The sequence below is a fragment of the Artemia sp. Qi Xiang Cuo genome, chromosome 21 (assembly GCF_049724085.1).
Source record: "Artemia sp. Qi Xiang Cuo chromosome 21, ASM4972408v1, whole genome shotgun sequence".
Taxonomy (NCBI): domain Eukaryota; kingdom Metazoa; phylum Arthropoda; class Branchiopoda; order Anostraca; family Artemiidae; genus Artemia; species Artemia sp. Qi Xiang Cuo.
Window position 1 is genome coordinate 37,316,594 of NC_142814.1, and position 18,040 is coordinate 37,334,633.

Sequence of the window (18,040 nt, forward strand, 5' to 3'; positions counted from 1 at the left end):
AGAGCGAGGCGTTGAGGAGGGGACAGCCCCTTTCATATACGGAATAATTTCTGTTCGTTTTAGGTTTTAACATCGTTCCTTACTTACGTTAAAAAAAAAACTTGCTTTTTTATTTAATTTTTGAACGTTTTTGAATTAATACAGGTTTTTACTTTGGCTCAACGTACATGAATATTTAAAACAAAATTTGCATATTAATTTTACTTTTGTTTGGTTAAATGGCTTTCTCGAAACTTGTTTAATTTTAATAATGAGTGTTTTTATTACTAATAAATAAACGTAACTTGCTAAATAAATCAAGTAACGAGCTTCTATGTTAATTGTTTTTTAATACGTATATTAGGGGGTTCGCCCCCTAGTCAATACCTTTTTCTTTCAGCTAAAATTCGAATTTTGTTCCAATTCTTTAAAATTGCCTTTTAAACACAATGGATGTTATTCAGAACAAACATCTCTTGGGAAAGTTCTAAAAAATCTTCGGAGCAAAGAGCAAATCACCGAATAGGGGGTGAACCCAGTTATGCTCTAAATAATTTCTGTTCGTTTTAAGTAGCGACGTTGTTCCTTACATTCAGTTGAAAAACTTGTTTTTTTATTTAATTTCTGATCTTTTTCTATAATAATGATGGGAAATCCAGCACCCCCGTCATAGCAATGTCTCTTCCCCCATGAAAACTTTCTTCATGGAAATATCCTCCCATATAATCCCCCGACACACCCCCTCCCCCCACCTACCAAAAAAAATCCCCCCTGAAAACGTCTGTATACTTCCCAATAACCAATACTATATGTTAACATTGGGTAAAGTTCATAACTTTCAGCTTTCCCCCTGGGGACTTCGGGGGAGTAAGTCATCCTAAAAGACATATTTATCATATTTTCGACCATGCTGAACAAAATGGCTATCTCAAAATTCTGATCGGGTGACTTTGGGAAAAAATGAGCGTGGGAGGGGGCCTAGTTGCTCTCCATTTTTTTGGTCACTAAAAAAGCACACTAAAACTTTTAATTTCCGTTCCAATGAGCCCTCCCACGATATTCTAGGACCACTGGGTCGATAAGATCACCCCTGGGGGAAAAACAAAAAAAACAACAAATAAACACGCATCCGTGATCTTTCTTCTGGCAAAAAAATGCAAAATTCCACATTTTTATAGATAGGTGCTTGAACCCTCTACAGTACGGTTCTCTTATACGCTGAATATGATGGTTATATTAAGGTTCTATTAAGGTTCTATAACTTTTAGGGGGTTTTCCCCCTTTTTTCTAAAATCAGCCAATTTTTCTTAGGCGCGTAACCTTTGATGGGTATGACTAAACTTTATGAAACATATATATTTGAAATCAGCATAAAAATCTGATTCTTTTGGTGTATCTATTGTATCAAAATTCCGTTTTTAGAGTTTCGGTTACCTTTGAGCCGGGTCGCTCCTTACTTACAGTTCGTTACCACGAACTGTTTGAAAAGGTGGTGGAAAAAAATTCTATAAAAGGAGCAACAGGGTTAAAAATGAACTAACCAAAAGAATCTTCCAGACCTTATTACTTGCGACGCAACACAGATGGTTGAGCTTGGGAATGAGAGTAGTGCTTCATCTTACCTACAAATCTGACTCTGTGCTTCTTAATTTTCATTTATTTTTTTTTTGGCTGCCTGGTTCAGTTTCTGGGTTTTGCTCTGCTTGAAGAGGTGGAAGCAATGTGCACGAGTGGAAAGTGCAAAAATAAGCAAGTAGTACCAGAACAGCGTTGTCAAAACGGCAAATAACGGAGACTAGCACATAAAACAAATTGAATTTTACAATAATTGTTCCTTTTCTAACGAGCGACCTTATAAGCTTACTTGTAAAAAATCAGTCTAGACGGGTAAACATCAAAATGTATAGCTTTACTAAGTGCCAAGATGCTACCTCTAGACCATCATGAAGCTCCTAAAATAAAAAATATGGAAGAATAGATTCCACCAGTAACGACACCTAGTTCCAACTTAGTTCATTTCATTTCTTTGTAGAGGCCAACTATTTTATTTTCATTTTTTTTACACCAGGAATAACTTAGCTACCAGTGTCCTTTAACTCTATATAGCTTTATTTGTTTTGTTATTAAATGTTTAGAGTTAAAACTACTCAAATAATGTTAAAAAAACTACAAAGAGCAGTGTCAAAAATATATAAACATATATATAAATATATATAAATATATTCATATATAAACATAACTATATATATAAATATAACTATATATATAAATATAGAAAATATTAACAAATAAAAATATTAAGTTGTGAAATGCAGGATTAAAGGATTTAACATACTTATATCCATATTCCACATTATCTCCACACCCTCCCCAAATCCATTCCTTATTAAGTGATTTTGGCCTTGAAGCCCTGGAACAGCCACACGAAGAGAGCTGCCCTTCTCTGCACGCTCTTGAAACGGCGTAAACAACACCTGCAGCTGCTACGGCATGAGCAAACCCAGCTTCTCGACTCCCTAAAAGTAAAAAAAAATACTGATATAGTAAAATAACAGGTATGAAGCCAGAATCAGTGTCATTACTAGCCAAAATGTTCGGGGCGGCGGGGGGGGGGGATGGAGCAAGAGATTTCACCGACTGGCTGGTCATTTTTACCGATTTTTTTGTCAATAATTAGCATAATGTCCGTTTCGAATATAATACGTAAAATCACTGCGGGAGTCGGTAAAACCGCTGCATTTAGCAACCGAGATTGAGATTTCGGTACATACCATGTCACTATTTTAATGCTATTTACTTAACCAAATAGCAAGTTGTGGCACCATCTATAAAATCACGGCAGGAGTCGGTAAAACTGCTCCGTTTACCGACCAAGTTCGAAATTTCTGTAGATGACGTGTCAGTATTTTCGTGGTCTTTATTGAACCGAACAAAGAATTTAACCGAATTATTTTTTTTTTTACCAATTGACCAAAAACATTGGGGGGGGGTCTCCCCCCCTCCCCATACGTGACGGCCCTGGCCAGAATTATTGAGGCCAATAGAATTTATAGAGAGCTTGTGCAGGAGTGACAGCTCCGATCTAAAAATTGAAAAGCAGATGTTGTAAATTTACATTAGTACTCTATAGTTCAAATGCCTTATTTGAAGATCGGGAAATTATTTTATTTTTGAAATGTAGTGGACTTCGAGACGGTGCTATTAAAACCTTTTTGGTTTTCAGCTCTGTATCATAAAAGGAAAAGTAGTTGAAAACTATAGCTGGGATATTTTTTTACCGTGGTAATTCAAAGGGAGTTAAACTAAATGGCATAACTTTTAGTTTGCCGAAGATCGTCCTTGTCGGCAAACTGTCTAGGGTCAAACGAAAAGCATCCCGTCCCCGATTGGGGTGGGAAAATGTCGTAAGGAAAGATTTAAGAGAAATAGGAACTTTTTGAGATGGTGTAAAGAGGGAGACTTTGAATAGAATGGAGACGGAGGAGGAGCGTGCGTAGCTGTGCTGGCTTCAGGTGGCTTGGTGCTGCAGTGAATTGTTAGTAGTAGTATAAATTATGGTTATAAAAAATGTTACAGGTGTTTTAAGAACCACATTTCATCCAATTTCATCCAGTTTCATCCGACTTCAAATGACGTATTGGGGTGCATTCTCGCCACCAATCAACAAATTCTTCCAGTGTATCTCGTGACAGAGTTGCAATATCTTATGACCCGCAAATCCTATCCCTTTTCTGATCTTTCAAGGGGCCGAGTACAAGGCTCCGTCTACGGTGCTTTGCAAAGAGATTTTAGGAAGTCAATCTGGATTTATTTTCTTCGAAAATCTAATGAATGGTAGCTGGTATCTTTCAAACTTTTCAGCATAGTGTCAAGTGACTTTAACCTTTATTATCGGTGAAGTCGTTTGTACGTGTTCTTTTTAGTTCTTTCGTGTGGGACAACGCATTTAGAGCGCAAGTAGATTGCACTCATTTTTAGGCTTAAAAGTACAGGACAAAATCCTACTGCAACAATTGAGCTTCTGAGGAATATGTTCATTAAATACGATGGGTAGCTACTCTTCTACCTGTTTGAGAGTTCCCCTCCGGTAACTCGAAAGACATTATTTTACAGAAGTTACATTTTTCAGGAGAGCAGAAAAACCGAAAAATATGTTTTGCGTCCTTTAAATGTTATTTATGTACCAGCTGTGTGCGCAAAAAAGTTTTTTTTGACATCCAATCCAAAATGCAATACAAACTAAGTAGATATCAGAACATATATTTTCCAACTGTTCATGAGAATGATGAAAGAGGATACCAAGCATTTTGGACAAAAAAATCTAAATATCGTGATAACCATATAAGATAGTGTTTACAATTGAGAGTGTTTACAATTGAGATTTTGCCCAAATATCATATAACACATTTGAGTTAGCAGTGCTGAGTACTCCCGAAAGATCAGAGGATTATCCGACACCCCATCTGCCGTTTGTGATTGCAAAACTACGTGTCTCAATAATCGTGATAATTTCAATTATAATGATCTAAGACATGTCATTCTCTTCCAAGTCAAACCACGAAAAAGGCTTGCCTAAAGAGGTCTTTGCACCAGACAAGCACCAAAAGGCAAGGCCGTGCACAGAGGGGGGGTTAGGGAGGTTTTAACCCCTCCAAAATAGTTTTTGACTCGTAAAAACGTAACAAAAATGGATATAAACCAATTTCGTATGTGTTTTTTGAGTTTTTTTGTGTAACCCCCCCCCCCACACGAAAAAAAAAATCTTTGAATAAAACCCCCTCCGAAAAAAAATCCTGGGTACGGCCTTGCCAAAAGGTGCTTGTTTGGTGCCGTTCTAACTCACCTTTCTGAAAGTACTAAGGACAATGAAAATTAAATTTAATTGTTTGAAATGGTTAAGTGGAAACTTATACAACCATATATATCTTAAACAATCAGGTAATATCGGGAATTTAATTTTTAAATAAAAAACCTCGATATTGAGTCAGACAGTTTTTGATAGCAGAAGGAGCCGAATTAAATCAAAAGAAAATATGAATGATAAACCAGCAAAAATAAAAAAATAAACTTGCCCTAACAATTTCGAAACAGCCAAAATAAAAATCCTAAAAAATGTCTTCTTTCAGGTATGAATAGACCGAAATAAAAACGCTTTTATTTTGATGTCCTTGGTACTTTAAGACATCTTTTGTCTCAGATCTAAAAGAGGGGGGGGGGTCATGATCATGAATAAATAAAGCTAACAGGATAGTATTGATATTAGTGGTTTGTGGCTCAGGAAAATGGATTTGAAAAATCGAAAGATTCTAGTAAGTTGAAAGGAGCAAGCTGTAAATCACAGTTTGACAAAAAATTTTGCTTAGGGCCTGTTGAATTACAGCCACTGATTTGTTCAAACAAGTTTAAAAGAAGCAAAATAACAGGAGTTTAAATGTATTTATTTGCTAATAACAGGATTTAATTTATTTGCTAAAAATAACAGGAGTTTACGATTTTATTTGCTTAGCGTGCTTGTTTTAACATGGTTGGTGTTACTGTTTTTAACATGTTTTTACTAAACTTTATGGTGGAAGAGACAAACTTGACAAATTTAGACTTTTGACGTCAGTGAGTGCGCAAATATTGCAGAATACTTCATATTTGTTTAAGAAAATTTGTAACTAGTTTTTAGGGCAGATGTTCCATTAAGTCGTTTCTACACTCGTATTTTTAGCAACGTGTGTGGCATGAAAATTTTCTTGATACGTATGCATTCATCGAGAGCGTTTCAGCGTGCTTGGGCTGCTCATCCGGTAAGCAAGATCATGCATCTTCAGCCTTGCAGGTGACTATACTTCACAGATTACATAGAGTACTACTCTTAAATAATCAACTAAGTATTAAGCTAACTTATGGCTGACCTACACTGAACCCACAATTGTTGATTAAAAAAACTATGCAATTCTAATAATATATGTTGTTCTCCGATTTTACTGGTTTATACTGTAAAGACAGAAAAAAAATGGCAAAAAATTGGTCGGAAAAGTAATTGTCAACACTAATTTGCTCCATAGTATCATTTGCTAACGTTATTACTTTGCATCCTTTACCAGACTCCTGACAAAGGTAGAAAAACTTATGTTCCAGATACTTCCTGAGACCACACTGGCTAAACCCGACAAGATGAGAAAATAGGTATTCGTAAAGAAGGAAAGACTAGGATATTTCCAGCAAGTGAAAATGAAAAAAGAGTGCAAATGTTTCAGCCGAGAGCTCCACTCTACCGTCATCAATGCAAAAACAGAAGAATAAAGATAAACCGTTAAAATGCACTCGAATAAATAAAAACAACTTATAAAAAAACAACCACTAAAATAAAAGAGGATCTTTTCCATGCAACGGTTAAAGGATAGTCCAACGTTCCGCTGGAACAGTTGAAACTTGCCAAGCCTTATCTTTTTGAACTTCAAAAATTATGCCTTAGCTACTGTATATGTCATGTCCCTTCGATATGCCAGCCAAGAAGTTTATGCTTGAAAGTTGAAAATAGCTCAACTCTCTGAGCTTTGAAGGGGATTCATTGTTGCCACTTTAATTCTGATTTTTTTTTTTTCACTAGTGTGACTATAGGTGGCTCACGCATTAAACATCTGGAACGCCTAACTTCACCTAGTTCGGGTAACCACTTTTTTTGGCATTATTCAGCACGAATATCAAAAACTGTTTACCTAACCGCTAGTTTGGCAAAAACGTCCAGATAAATTGACTGAATGAGTACAAATTTAAATGATAATATGAAATAGTAATATTATAATAATAGTATCAAGCGCTATTGGTTGAATGTAATATTTCATTTCTTACACTAATATTTAAACGTTGCAAAATATCGATGCACTTAGCTCTAATTACTTGTTTGTATAGTTAATCCCTTTCTTTTTCAAAAAATTAGTCTGCTGTTTCACAGGCACCTTGATGACTTTAAGCTTCTAAAGCAATATTCTTGATTGTTTGCGTGAGTTTTGTGTTTTCAGGAAAGAACTAGATTTGTCTTATCTTATTTTCCAATTATGTTCTTGACTTTCGTCAGAAAAACATTGTTCTTTCATGTTATTTGAAGACCAAGAACGCCTCATTATTCCGAGCTACGCTATTAGAGGTCTTATATTTGGAAAATAATGTATTTTTCCTTAGTTTTGGTTTGAGCCTACTTCCCGACTTTAGATTTTAAAAACCGAAATGCTATAAATTTAGTGGAATTTTGAGCGGTATAAGTATTTTTTTCCGAATTTTAGGCACATATTTTCAAGCTTTTTAAAAACCTTATAAATCAATAGAAAAAAAACGGCAAACCACTTTCTTTTAAACTCATTTGTGGTATAGATCTATTTAAGAAAGTTTCACATTTATAAAAGAAAATTTGCCCTAGTTCACAAAATGTTAGTACCCTTTAGAAAATAAGGGGGTAGTGGTGGACACTCCAAAAGGTGTTTCTGGAGCATAAATTAGGCGCTGGACCATTTCCTGAAAGTTCCATCCACCTAACTCAATTACTTTCCAAGATAGAAAAAACCCTTCAACTAGAGCCGTGATTCCCAACCACGGGCAGGTGTTACATACTTTAGAATTTTGCGTCTATATTTTAGAGCCTTATTTTTAAGAAAAAACATGTTTCATGTGAAATACATCACTTTCAAATGTATTTAAAGAGCAAAAAGATTTGCGTTGAAGAAAAGACAAATTTTGTATTCAGAAAATATTTTCATTACTATGAAAATGCCTAGAGGATGACCCCCAAAAGAGATATGAAGTTCATGTCCTTATAAGCTTGCTTTAGGTGAATATTCGTAATTTTGAATAGAAAAATCTAAATATCACAAGGGGGACATCAGGATTTTAGAAATGCCTAGAGGGGGCATGGCCAAAAACCATTTGGTAACCACTGATCTAGAGCTTCCGTGGCGTCAATTTACAAAGATATGGGAGATGGGGAAGTTCACTTTTGAAATCTAAAGGGGAAGGAAATTTTACAGTCTTTTTTCCATTTTTTCAATTGAAATAGCAAAAATGACATTTTTTAAATGAAAACACCAAAAAAGTATTTTTCAAAATCTAGGGGGGAGTAAAAAACGAAGGGGGAATTTAACCAACCCCTCCCCCATCCCAATTGACGCCATTGTAGAGCTTTATCGTAAGAAATCCAAGTGAAACCCAATCCTTTTAATAATGTATACCCGTTCAATAATCGCCATTTTTCTTACAAAGACAGCCAAAAGATACCACTATCTGATTAAGAATACCCAAGCATTTTTCAAATCTCACAAAGGCTTACTAAATCCTGTGTAAAGAAATCCATCCGCCTCCCCAATTATAGGATAGCAATGCCTTAAGATCTACAAATTATTGACCAAGATTTTGATGACAGGGTCTCGAGTTTCGACTTGTATAATTGGTATTCCTTATATGTTCTTATGTTTTATCTTTTCTGAAGAGCAGAATGCCATAAAAACCTGATAGTCACAAACCTGTGTCATACCCTAGCTTGGGTGTGGTTGGAAAAAAGAGAAACGTGAACAGATTAATTTCGTACTACTTTATATGTAAAAGAGTTCATATTAACAAATTCGTAAAAAACAAAATTAGTATAGCCCCAACTTCAGAAAGATATAAGCATTTTCATTCTTTCGTTTAAATCATTCATTCATTCTTTTCTTATGTCTTGGTTTAAATAAATTAAATTGCTGTAGTAAGTTCAAATTTATTGATTTTGTTTATATTTATATTTTGCCACCAGTATTTTTATTGTACACATCAGTTTTTGTAGATGACTTAACAGCTTAGGAAACTATATTATTATAGTACTATTATCTTTTCCAACAGGAAAGAGCATTATTTCAGTCTTCATTATTTCATCATCTTATATGGGGGGGGGGGATAACTGAAACAACCAAGGCAGAAGTGAAGGCAGTTTCTCCTTTTCTTGGTTCTATTCATTTAGAGTTCCTTTTACTTGTTTTTTTCTGTATTCATATTTGAAAGTGGTTTGCAGCCCGCTCAGTAAAGTGATTTCCCCCTACTTTAACTGATTTGTCATAAGCAGCGCTTATGACAAATATTTTTTTTCTTTTAGACCAGGGCACTTCGTATCGAAGAAGTTGTCGTAGAAACTTCGAAAACAGCTCATTTGATTGAAAATTGGAAGGGCTTGTGCCCATTTTAATAGCCAAATTGATTGAAAGGCAAATAACACCCCTTCCACGTCTACTATTTCCTCAAACACATTTCTTCAAAATTTTGAGATAGCCATTTTTTCGACGTAGTTGAAAGATCCGGAAATTATGTCTTGGAGGATGAAACTCCCCCCCAGACCCCTTGAGGCAAGGCTTATAAGTTATGCCCTGGGGGCATATACGGTTTTTATAGAAAGCGTTGTCGTAGAAACTTCAAAAAGGGCTCATTTGATTGGAAATTGAAAGGGCTAGTATCCCTTTTTAATAGTCAAAAGTGATTGGAGGGCAACTAGCCCCCCCCTCTCAGGCCCCCCATTTCCCCAAATACATCCAATCAAAATTTTGAGATAGTAATTTTGTTCAACATAGTTGAAAGTTCTGAAAATTAGGTCTTTGCAAATGACACCCCCCCCCCCAAGGCCCTCAGTACAAGGGTTTTAAGTTATGCCCTGGGGGCATATTGGGTATTTATGGTAAGAGTTGTCGTAGAAACTTCAGAAAGGGCTCATTCCAATGAAAATTGAAAGGGCTAGTGCCCTTTTTAAGAGTCCAAAAGTGATTGGAGGGCAATTAATCCCTCTTCTCAGGCCCACCATTTCCCCAAACACATCCAATAAAAATTTTGAGATAGCCATTCTGTTCAACGTAGTTGAAAGGTCGGGAAATTATGTATTTTAGGATGACACTTCCCCAACAGCCCTCAAAGCAAGGGTTGCAAGTTATGCCCTGAGGGTATATAAAGTATTTATAGAAAGCGTTGTCGTAGAAACTTCAGAAAAGGCTCATTCAATTAGAAATTGAAAAGGTTAGTGCCCTTTCTAATAGTCGAAAGTTATTGGAGTGCAACTAACCCTCTCTCACGCCCACCATTTCCCCAAACACATCCAATCAAAATTTTGAGATAGCCATTTGTTCAACGTTGTTGAAAGTTCTGGAAAATACATCTTTGAGGTTGACAACCCTCCCAAGGCCCCCAGGGAGGGTTGTAAGTTATGCCCTGGGGGCATATTGGGTATTTACAGAAAGCGTTGTCGTAGAAACTTCAGAAAAGGCTCATTCGATTTGAAATTGAAAAGGCTAGTGCCCTTTCTAATAGTCGAAAGTAATTGGAGTGCATCTAACCCCCCTCTCACGCCCAGCATTTCTCCGTACACATACAATCAAAATTATTGAGAGAGCCATTTTGTTAAACGTAGTTGAAAGGCCCTGAAATTATTTATTTGAGGACGACAAACCCCCCCCACAGTCCCCAGGGCAAAAGTTGTAAGTTATGCCCTGGGTCATGTATGGTTTTTTATAGAACGTGTTTTCGTAGAAACTTCAAAAAGGGTTCATTCAATTGGGAATTGAGAGAGCTAGTGCCCTTATTAATAGTCAAAAGCGATCGGAGGGCGAATGCCCCCCCCCCCCCCCAACGCCCATCATTTCCCCAAACACTTCCGATCAACATTTTGATAACTATTTTGTTGAACGTAGTTGAAGGGTCTGGAAATTATGTTTTTGAGTATGAACCCCCCCCCCCCACAGACGTCAGTACTAAGGTTGAAAGTTATGATATGGGGGAAAATAAGGTTTTTATAGAAAGCGGTGTGGTAAAAACTTCAAAAAAGGCCCACTCGATTAGAAATTGAGAGGGCTATTGCCCTTTTAAATAGTGGAAAGTAATGTGAGGGAGAATCACCCCCCAATATCCCTCATTTCCCCAAACATTTGTGATCAACATTTTGATATGGCCATTTTCTTCAACGTAGTTGAAAGGTCTGGAAATTATGTCTTTGAGGATAACTACACCCCCCCCCCATAGCCCTCAGGACAAGGGTAGTAAGTTATGCCCTTGGGGCATATAAGGTTTTTATAGAAAGTTTTGTCGTACAAGCTTCAAAAAGGGTTTATTAGAATGGAAATTGAGAGGACTAGTGCCTTTTTCATTAGTCGAAAGTGATCGGAGGGCAAATGCCCCCCCACTCCCATTATTCCCCAAAAACTTCAAATCAAAATTTGAGATAGCCATTTTGTTCAACCTGATCCAGACAGACTTGGCAATATAAGCTCCTATGCATCTATATTCTGTGTGCAAGTAAGTAGTGACGTAGATAAAAAGGCATTGTGTGTTGCGAGGGTATCAAAATGGGTATCGGCAATATCTGGGGAACGGCTTGGGGCATCCCCTTGAAACTTTCAAGGAATGTTGAAAAGGGAATGTTGAACTATGACTAGGATGAGAGAGGAGAGTGAAACGAAAAGACACTATGTACATCCAGGTTATTAACGTAGTATATATGCAATTTTCCAGGACCGGCGACGGGGATGGAGTTAGAACTTTCAGGTGGTGTATGAGAAGAAAAGGAGAAGAGGTAAAGGGACATCAGATACTGATTGGGGGAGAACTAAAGTACTGTGACTCCATAAACGTCCACCTAAACTTTTTTGCACCCTAGTCCCCTATGGGAATTGAAATTTACTCCTGTATCCCTAGCGAGATTTCCAAAATAAACTACTTGCAATTGCTCTAGCATAGCGTTTGCTATTTATATTGACAAGCGTTTCAGCAATATCTCAGGAACAGCTTTGCAGAAGTTGAAATTTCCAGACAGTGTCTAATGGCCAAGTGAATCTCGGATTCTGACTTGGGGGGGGGGGGTGAGAAAAGACAAATCGACAGAAAGCATGTATCGATCTATTTCTGGTGAAGTAGGGAGGTAAATTAAGAGTCTGTATGCTCACCCATACTATGAAAATAGTGTTTGTGTAATTGCTTGTGAATCGACAGAAAGCATGACAAATCGACAGAAAGCATGTATCGATCTATTTCTGGTGAAGTAGGGAGGTAAATTAAGAGTCTGTATGCTCACCCATACTATGAAAATAGTGTTTGTGTAATTGCTTGTGAATGACTGCAGAAGTTGAACTAAAGCTTTCAGAGAGTGTTTGGGGAGGGCAAGGGGATATCGGGTATTAAATTTAAGGAATTGGATAGGAGTGACTGTACATTCGTGTCTCCTAAATATTGGTTTATCTTAAAAAAAAAGGAGTAACAAGTTTTTCTAGAGACCTTTAACATATATGCGTAAGCTTTTGGGTCAATGGAAGTCTTTGTTTAGGGAAAATTAAAAAAAAATACGTTCTGTCCAAAAATGTGAAGTGCAAATGACGCTCTAGCCCTTGAAAGGCTTGGGGAAGGGATAATACTACTCATGTTTGTTGTAATTTTTGTTCATTTCACTTGATTATTCCTGATAACTTCTGTTTGTTATGGATTTCACTTATTGATTTTTATTTATTTCTTTCCCTTTTAAGTCTGAATTATTATATGACTTTATCTCTGCTCGCCTTTAAGGACACCCTAGATGATCAATCATTTGGATCAAAAGCTTCCGTCAATCAATTGATTAAAGCATGATTGACCATTTAGGAGCCTGTTTGACGCTTGAGTCAAGCGTTGACGGTGATTGATATAAAGAAAAGCAATCGGTTCGTAGACGGTCAATCATGCTTTTATCAATTAATTGACGGAAGCTTTTGATCAAAATGATTGACCGTCTAGGGTGCCCTTTAGTTTTAATATAGCTCTTTGCCTAATTTTAGAGAATATTTTTTTCTGTCGTGTATATTACTTAATGAAAACCGTCAAAACAACACAGAGCAAGAGTAGAAGGCTATCTTATACTCCGAACAGCACCACGTGGTTTATGGTTTTCTCACTAAGAATGGAAAAACAGGAATTTTCTCACTTGAAAAAACATGAATTTTCTCACTTTGATGGATGTTTTCTTGGACGGTTATGGGTGTTGGTCAATTTATTTGATGTTTTTCATGGATGTCAACAGTAATTAATGTCTTTTTTATGGTTTTTGTCAGTGATAATGAAAAAAGAGGAACTTTCTCATATTTATGGATGTTAGCAGCAATTTATGTCTGTTTTATGGTTCGTTGTCAGTGAGAATGAAAAACATGAATTTTCTCACACTGATGGTTGTTTCATGGATGGTTATGTGTGTTGTTAAATTTTTTTGATGATTTTCATGGATGTCAACAGTAGTTTATGTCTGTTTTATGGTTTTTGTCAGTGAGAATGAAAAAACAGGAACTTTTTCACATTTATGGATGTTAACAGAAATTTATGTTTGTTTTATGGTTCTTTGTCAGTAAGAATGACAAAACATGAACTTTCTCACATTTATGGATGTCAACAGCAATTTATGTCTGTTTTATGGTTTTTGTCAGTGAGAATGGAAAAACAGGAACTTTTTCACTTTTATGGTTCTTTTCTTGGATGGTTATGGGTGTTGATTAATTTATTTGATGTTTTTCATGGATGTCAACAGCAATTCATGTCTGTTTTATGGTTTTTGTCAGTGAGAATTTGAAAAACAGGAACTTTCTCACATTTATGGATGTCAACAGCAATTTATGTCTGTTTTATGGTTTTTGTCAGTGAGAATGTACATGCTCGACGCGAATGTTATGAGTTTCCAGGAAACCTGAGAAATTGATTTACATAATCGCTAGGGGAATGTATTGATTCACGAAGGGGGAATTAAGAAACATTATGGCTTCTTTAATCTTAGGTCTGAGGGATAAACGCTCTTTAGGTCAGAGAGAAAAATTAATATTCTATTTTTAAATAGGGCTTCATTGATCTTTAGTGTCAGGAATTAGAAATGACATCACTTGTTATCATGGAATTATGCGGGAGTCTAAAGAGATAGAAATTCTATTTTTAAATACGGCTTCACTGAGCTTTAAGTCGGAGAGATAAATTGATATTCTAACGAAACCTTAATAGTGTAGCTAGGAACATTTATGAGATGAAGGGATTAACGTAGGAAAGGGTTTCCTAGAAATTTGAAATGTGACAAAGCAGGGATGCCAAAAACAAAAGGAACACGCTGAGATTACGTTTAGGGATTATTTGGGTGAAACTGTTTTAGACATTTTATGGGAATTATTTCGGCGAAACAGTTAGAGACATTTTAAAAGATGATTTTAGAAGAGGTTTTAGAAGAGGATTTGAGTGTGGTCGTTATAATACACAGGTTGTATTTGAACAGTGTCGTGAATTCCTCTATCCCCAACCCCAAAGGGCTTCGATCCCCCCACCCCAACCCCGAAGGAAGCCCCTGGTCCTCAAAGGTCCCCCCAAGCTCCCAAAGGGCCACCCGGCCCTCAAGGGTCCCCCAGACCCCAAAGGACACCCCCCCAAGCCCCAAAGGCCCCCTCCCCCCCCTTGGGCCCCAAAGGGCCCCACTCCCTCTCCCTCCCTCTCCTCCCCCTCCTAACCTTCCCCTCTCGCTCCCCTCCTCCCCCTCCTCCCCCCTCCTCCCTCTCCCCTCCCCTTCCCTCCCCCATTTTTTAATATTTTTTTTGTGCATTGAGACACAGAAGGACCGCCTCCCCAGGCCCCCGGCAGCCCAAAGGCTCCTGAGCCACCATTTTAATACTTTTTTAAGGCTTTATTATATCTTTTCTTAACAAATTATTATTTTAGGGAATTATTTCGGCGAAACAGTTAGAGACATTTTAAAAGATGATTTTTGAAGAGATTTTAGAAGTGGATTTGAGGGTGAAACTCTGTGGTGGTTATAATACACAAGTTCCATTTGAACAGTGTCGTGAGGTCCTCTATCCCCAACCCCAAAGGGTTCCGATCCCCCTAACCCAACCCCGAAGGAAGCCCCGGGTCGTCAAAGGTCCCCCCAAGCTCCAAAAAGACCACCCAGCCCTCAAGGGCCCCCCCAGACCCCCAAAGGCCCTCCCCCGGCCCCGGCTTTCGTTGATGTATGTTGTCTGAAACCTATGATTTGGGGTGTATGGGTTGCTATTTTTGACTTTTCTGAGTTGGATTTCTTAGTCTTTCATAGGTATGTGTTGTCTGAAACCTATGATTTGGGATGGGTGGTTTGCTATTTTTGACTTTTCTGAGCTGGATTTCTTACCCTTTCATAGTTGTGTGTTGTCAGAAAATTATGATTTGGGAGGTGTAGTTTGCTTTTTTGACTTTTCAAAGCTAGGATTCTTAGTATCTCATAGGTATTTGTTGTCTGAAACTTCTAGTTTGGGATGAGTAGTTTGCTATTTCAGACATTTATGAGCTGGGCTTTCCTAGTATATCATATGTGAATGTTGTAAGAAAATTATGATTTGGGATATGTAAATTACTATTTCGGGCTTTTCTGAGCTAGATTTCTTAGTCCCTCATAGGTGTTTGTTGTCTCAAACCTATAGTTTGGGATGAGTAGTTTGCTATTTTTGACTTTTCTGAGCTGGATTTCTTAGCCTTTCATAGGTGTGTGTTGACTGAAACTTATGATTTGAGATATGTAAATTACTATTTTTGACTTTTCTGAGCTAGATTTCTTAGTCTTTCGTTGGTGTTTGTTGTCTGAAACCTATAGTTTGGGATTAGTAGTTTGCTATTTTTGACTTTTCAGAGCTGCATTTCTTAGCCTTTCGTAGGTGTGTGTTGACTGAAACTTATGATTTGAAATATGTAAATTACTATTTTGGGCTTTTCTAAGCTAGATTTCTTAGTCTTTCCTTGGTGTGTGTTGTCTGAAACCTATGATTTGGGATTTGTAGTTTTGCGTTTAAGACTTTTTAGAGCTAGGATTCTTAGTTACTCATAGGTGTTTGTTCTCTGAATACCTATAGTTTGGGATGAATAGTTTGCTATTTCAGGCTTTTTTGAGCTAAGGTTTCTTAGTATTTAGTAGGTGTGTGTTGTCTGAAACTTATGACTTGAGGTGTCTAATTTGATATTTCAGGCCTTTCTGAGCTTAGGTTTCATAGTATTTCGTAGGTGAATGTTGTCTGAAACTTATGATTTGGGATACGTAAATTACTATTTCGAGCTTTTCTAAGTTAGATTTCTTAGTCTTTCGTTGGTGTGTGTTGACTGAAACCTATGATTTGGGATATAAGGTTCTTAGTCTTTCGTTGGTGTGTGTTGTCTGAAACCTATGATTTGGGGTTTGTAGTTTGCTTTTTGGACTTTTCAGAGCTAGGATTCATAGTCCCTCATAGGTGTTTGTTGTCTGAAACCTATAGTTTGGGATGAGTAGTTTTCTATTTCAGGCTTTTCTGAGATAAGGTTTCTTAGTATTTCGTAGGTGTGTGTTGTCTGAAACTTATGATTTGAGGTGTGGAACTTTCTATTTCAGGCTTTTCTAAGCTAAGGTTTCATAGTATTTCGTAGGTGAATTTTGTCTGAAAATTATGATTTGGGATATGTAAATTACTATTTCGGGCTTTTCTAAGCTAGATTTCTTAGTCTTTCGTTGATGTGTGTTGTCTGAAACCAATGATTTGGGATGGTTGGGTTGCTATTTTTGACTTTTCTGAGCTAGGTTTCTTAGCCTTTCATAGGTATGTGTTGTCAGAAACCTATGATTTGGGATGGTTAATTTGCTATTTTTGACTTTTTCTGAGCTAGGTTTCTTAGCCTTTCATAGGTGTGTGCTGTCAGAAAATTATGATTTGGGATTTGTAGTTTGCTTTTTAGACTTTTCAGAGCTAGGATTCTTAGTCCCTCATAGGTGTCTATTTTCTGAAACCAATATTTTTGGATGAATAGATTGCTATTTCAGGCTTTTTTGAGCTAAGTTTTCTTAGTATTTCATAGGTGTGTGTTGTCTGAAACTTATCATTTGAGGTATGCAATTTGCTATTTCTGACTTTTCATAACTAGATTTCTTAGTCTTTCGTAGGTGTGTGGTATCTGAAACCTATGATTTGGGATGTGTGGGTTGCTATTTTTTGACTTTTTTGATCTGGATTTCTTAGCCTTTCGTAGGTGTGTGTTGACTGAAACCTATGATTTGGGAATGAGTGGTTTGCTATTTTTGACTTTTCTGAGCTAGATTTCTTAACATTTCATAGGTGTGTGCTTTCAGAAAATTATGATTTGGGAGGTGTAGTTTGCTTTTTTGGACTTTTCAGAGCTAGGATTCTTAGTCCCTCATAGGTGTTTGTTGTCTGAAACTTCTAGTTTGGGATGAGTAGTTGGCTATTTCAGGCTTTTCTGAGCTAAGGTTTCTTAGTTTTTCGTAGGTGAAGCTTCCACGTCAGTTCACCAAGACATAAAAAATTTAAAGTTCAGTTCTAAATTTTTCCATAGAAGATAGGAAAAGTTATACTATGATTGTGATTATTTTCTATGAAGATAGAAAGTTTCACTTTAATTCTAAATTTTCTTAAATTCAGTTCCGACTTTTCTCAAAGAGATGAAAAAATTTAAAGTTCGGCTCCAAATATTTTCCATGTCAGTTTTAAGTTCACCAAGACATAAAGAAATTTAAAGTTCAATTCTAAATTTGTCGGTGGAAGATCCATACTTGTGAATATTTTCCCGGAAGATAAAAAGTTCTAGTTCAATTTAAAATTTTCTCAACGAAGTCAAGGAAAGTTCAAGTTCTCTTCTGAATTTTCTCAATGAAAAAGAAATTAGTTATTGATCATTTCTATTTTTCCAAATAATCTAAAAATTTTCAACTTTAGTTTAGATCTGTCTCGAAGAGATGAAAAATTTAAAACACTGTTTAAAATTTTTCAAAGAAGATAAAAAAGTTCAAGTTTTCTTCGGAATTTTACCAAAGAACAAAATTCAATTCTAATCTCTCCAGAGAAAACAAAAATCTTCCACTTCAGTTCTCTATTTCACAAATACATAAAGAAATTTAGAGTTCAATTCTAAATTTTTCGGTGGAAGATAGAAAAAGTAATATCATACTTGTGAATATTTTCCCGGAAGATAAAAAGTTCTAGTTCAATTTAAAATTTTCTCAACGAAGTGAAGAAGAATTCAAGTTCTCTTCTAAATTTTACCAAAGAACACAATTCAATTCTAATTTCACCAG

The 18,040-nt window shown here is 36.5% G+C and overlaps 1 protein-coding gene across 3 annotated transcripts in view; it reads right to left on the reverse strand.

Moving 5' to 3' along the window:
• The window catches only part of LOC148939503 (protein Wnt-5b-like), a 199,038-nt gene that overhangs the window by 98,708 nt on the left and 82,290 nt on the right, over positions 1-18,040 (reverse strand). For all 3 annotated transcript variants that reach the window (XM_089107088.1, XM_089107090.1, XM_089107091.1), the window contains exon 4: positions 2,315-2,495. In XM_089107088.1, the coding sequence (XP_088963214.1) occupies positions 2,315-2,495 (181 nt within the window). The remainder of the gene's footprint in view (positions 1-2,314; positions 2,496-18,040) is intronic.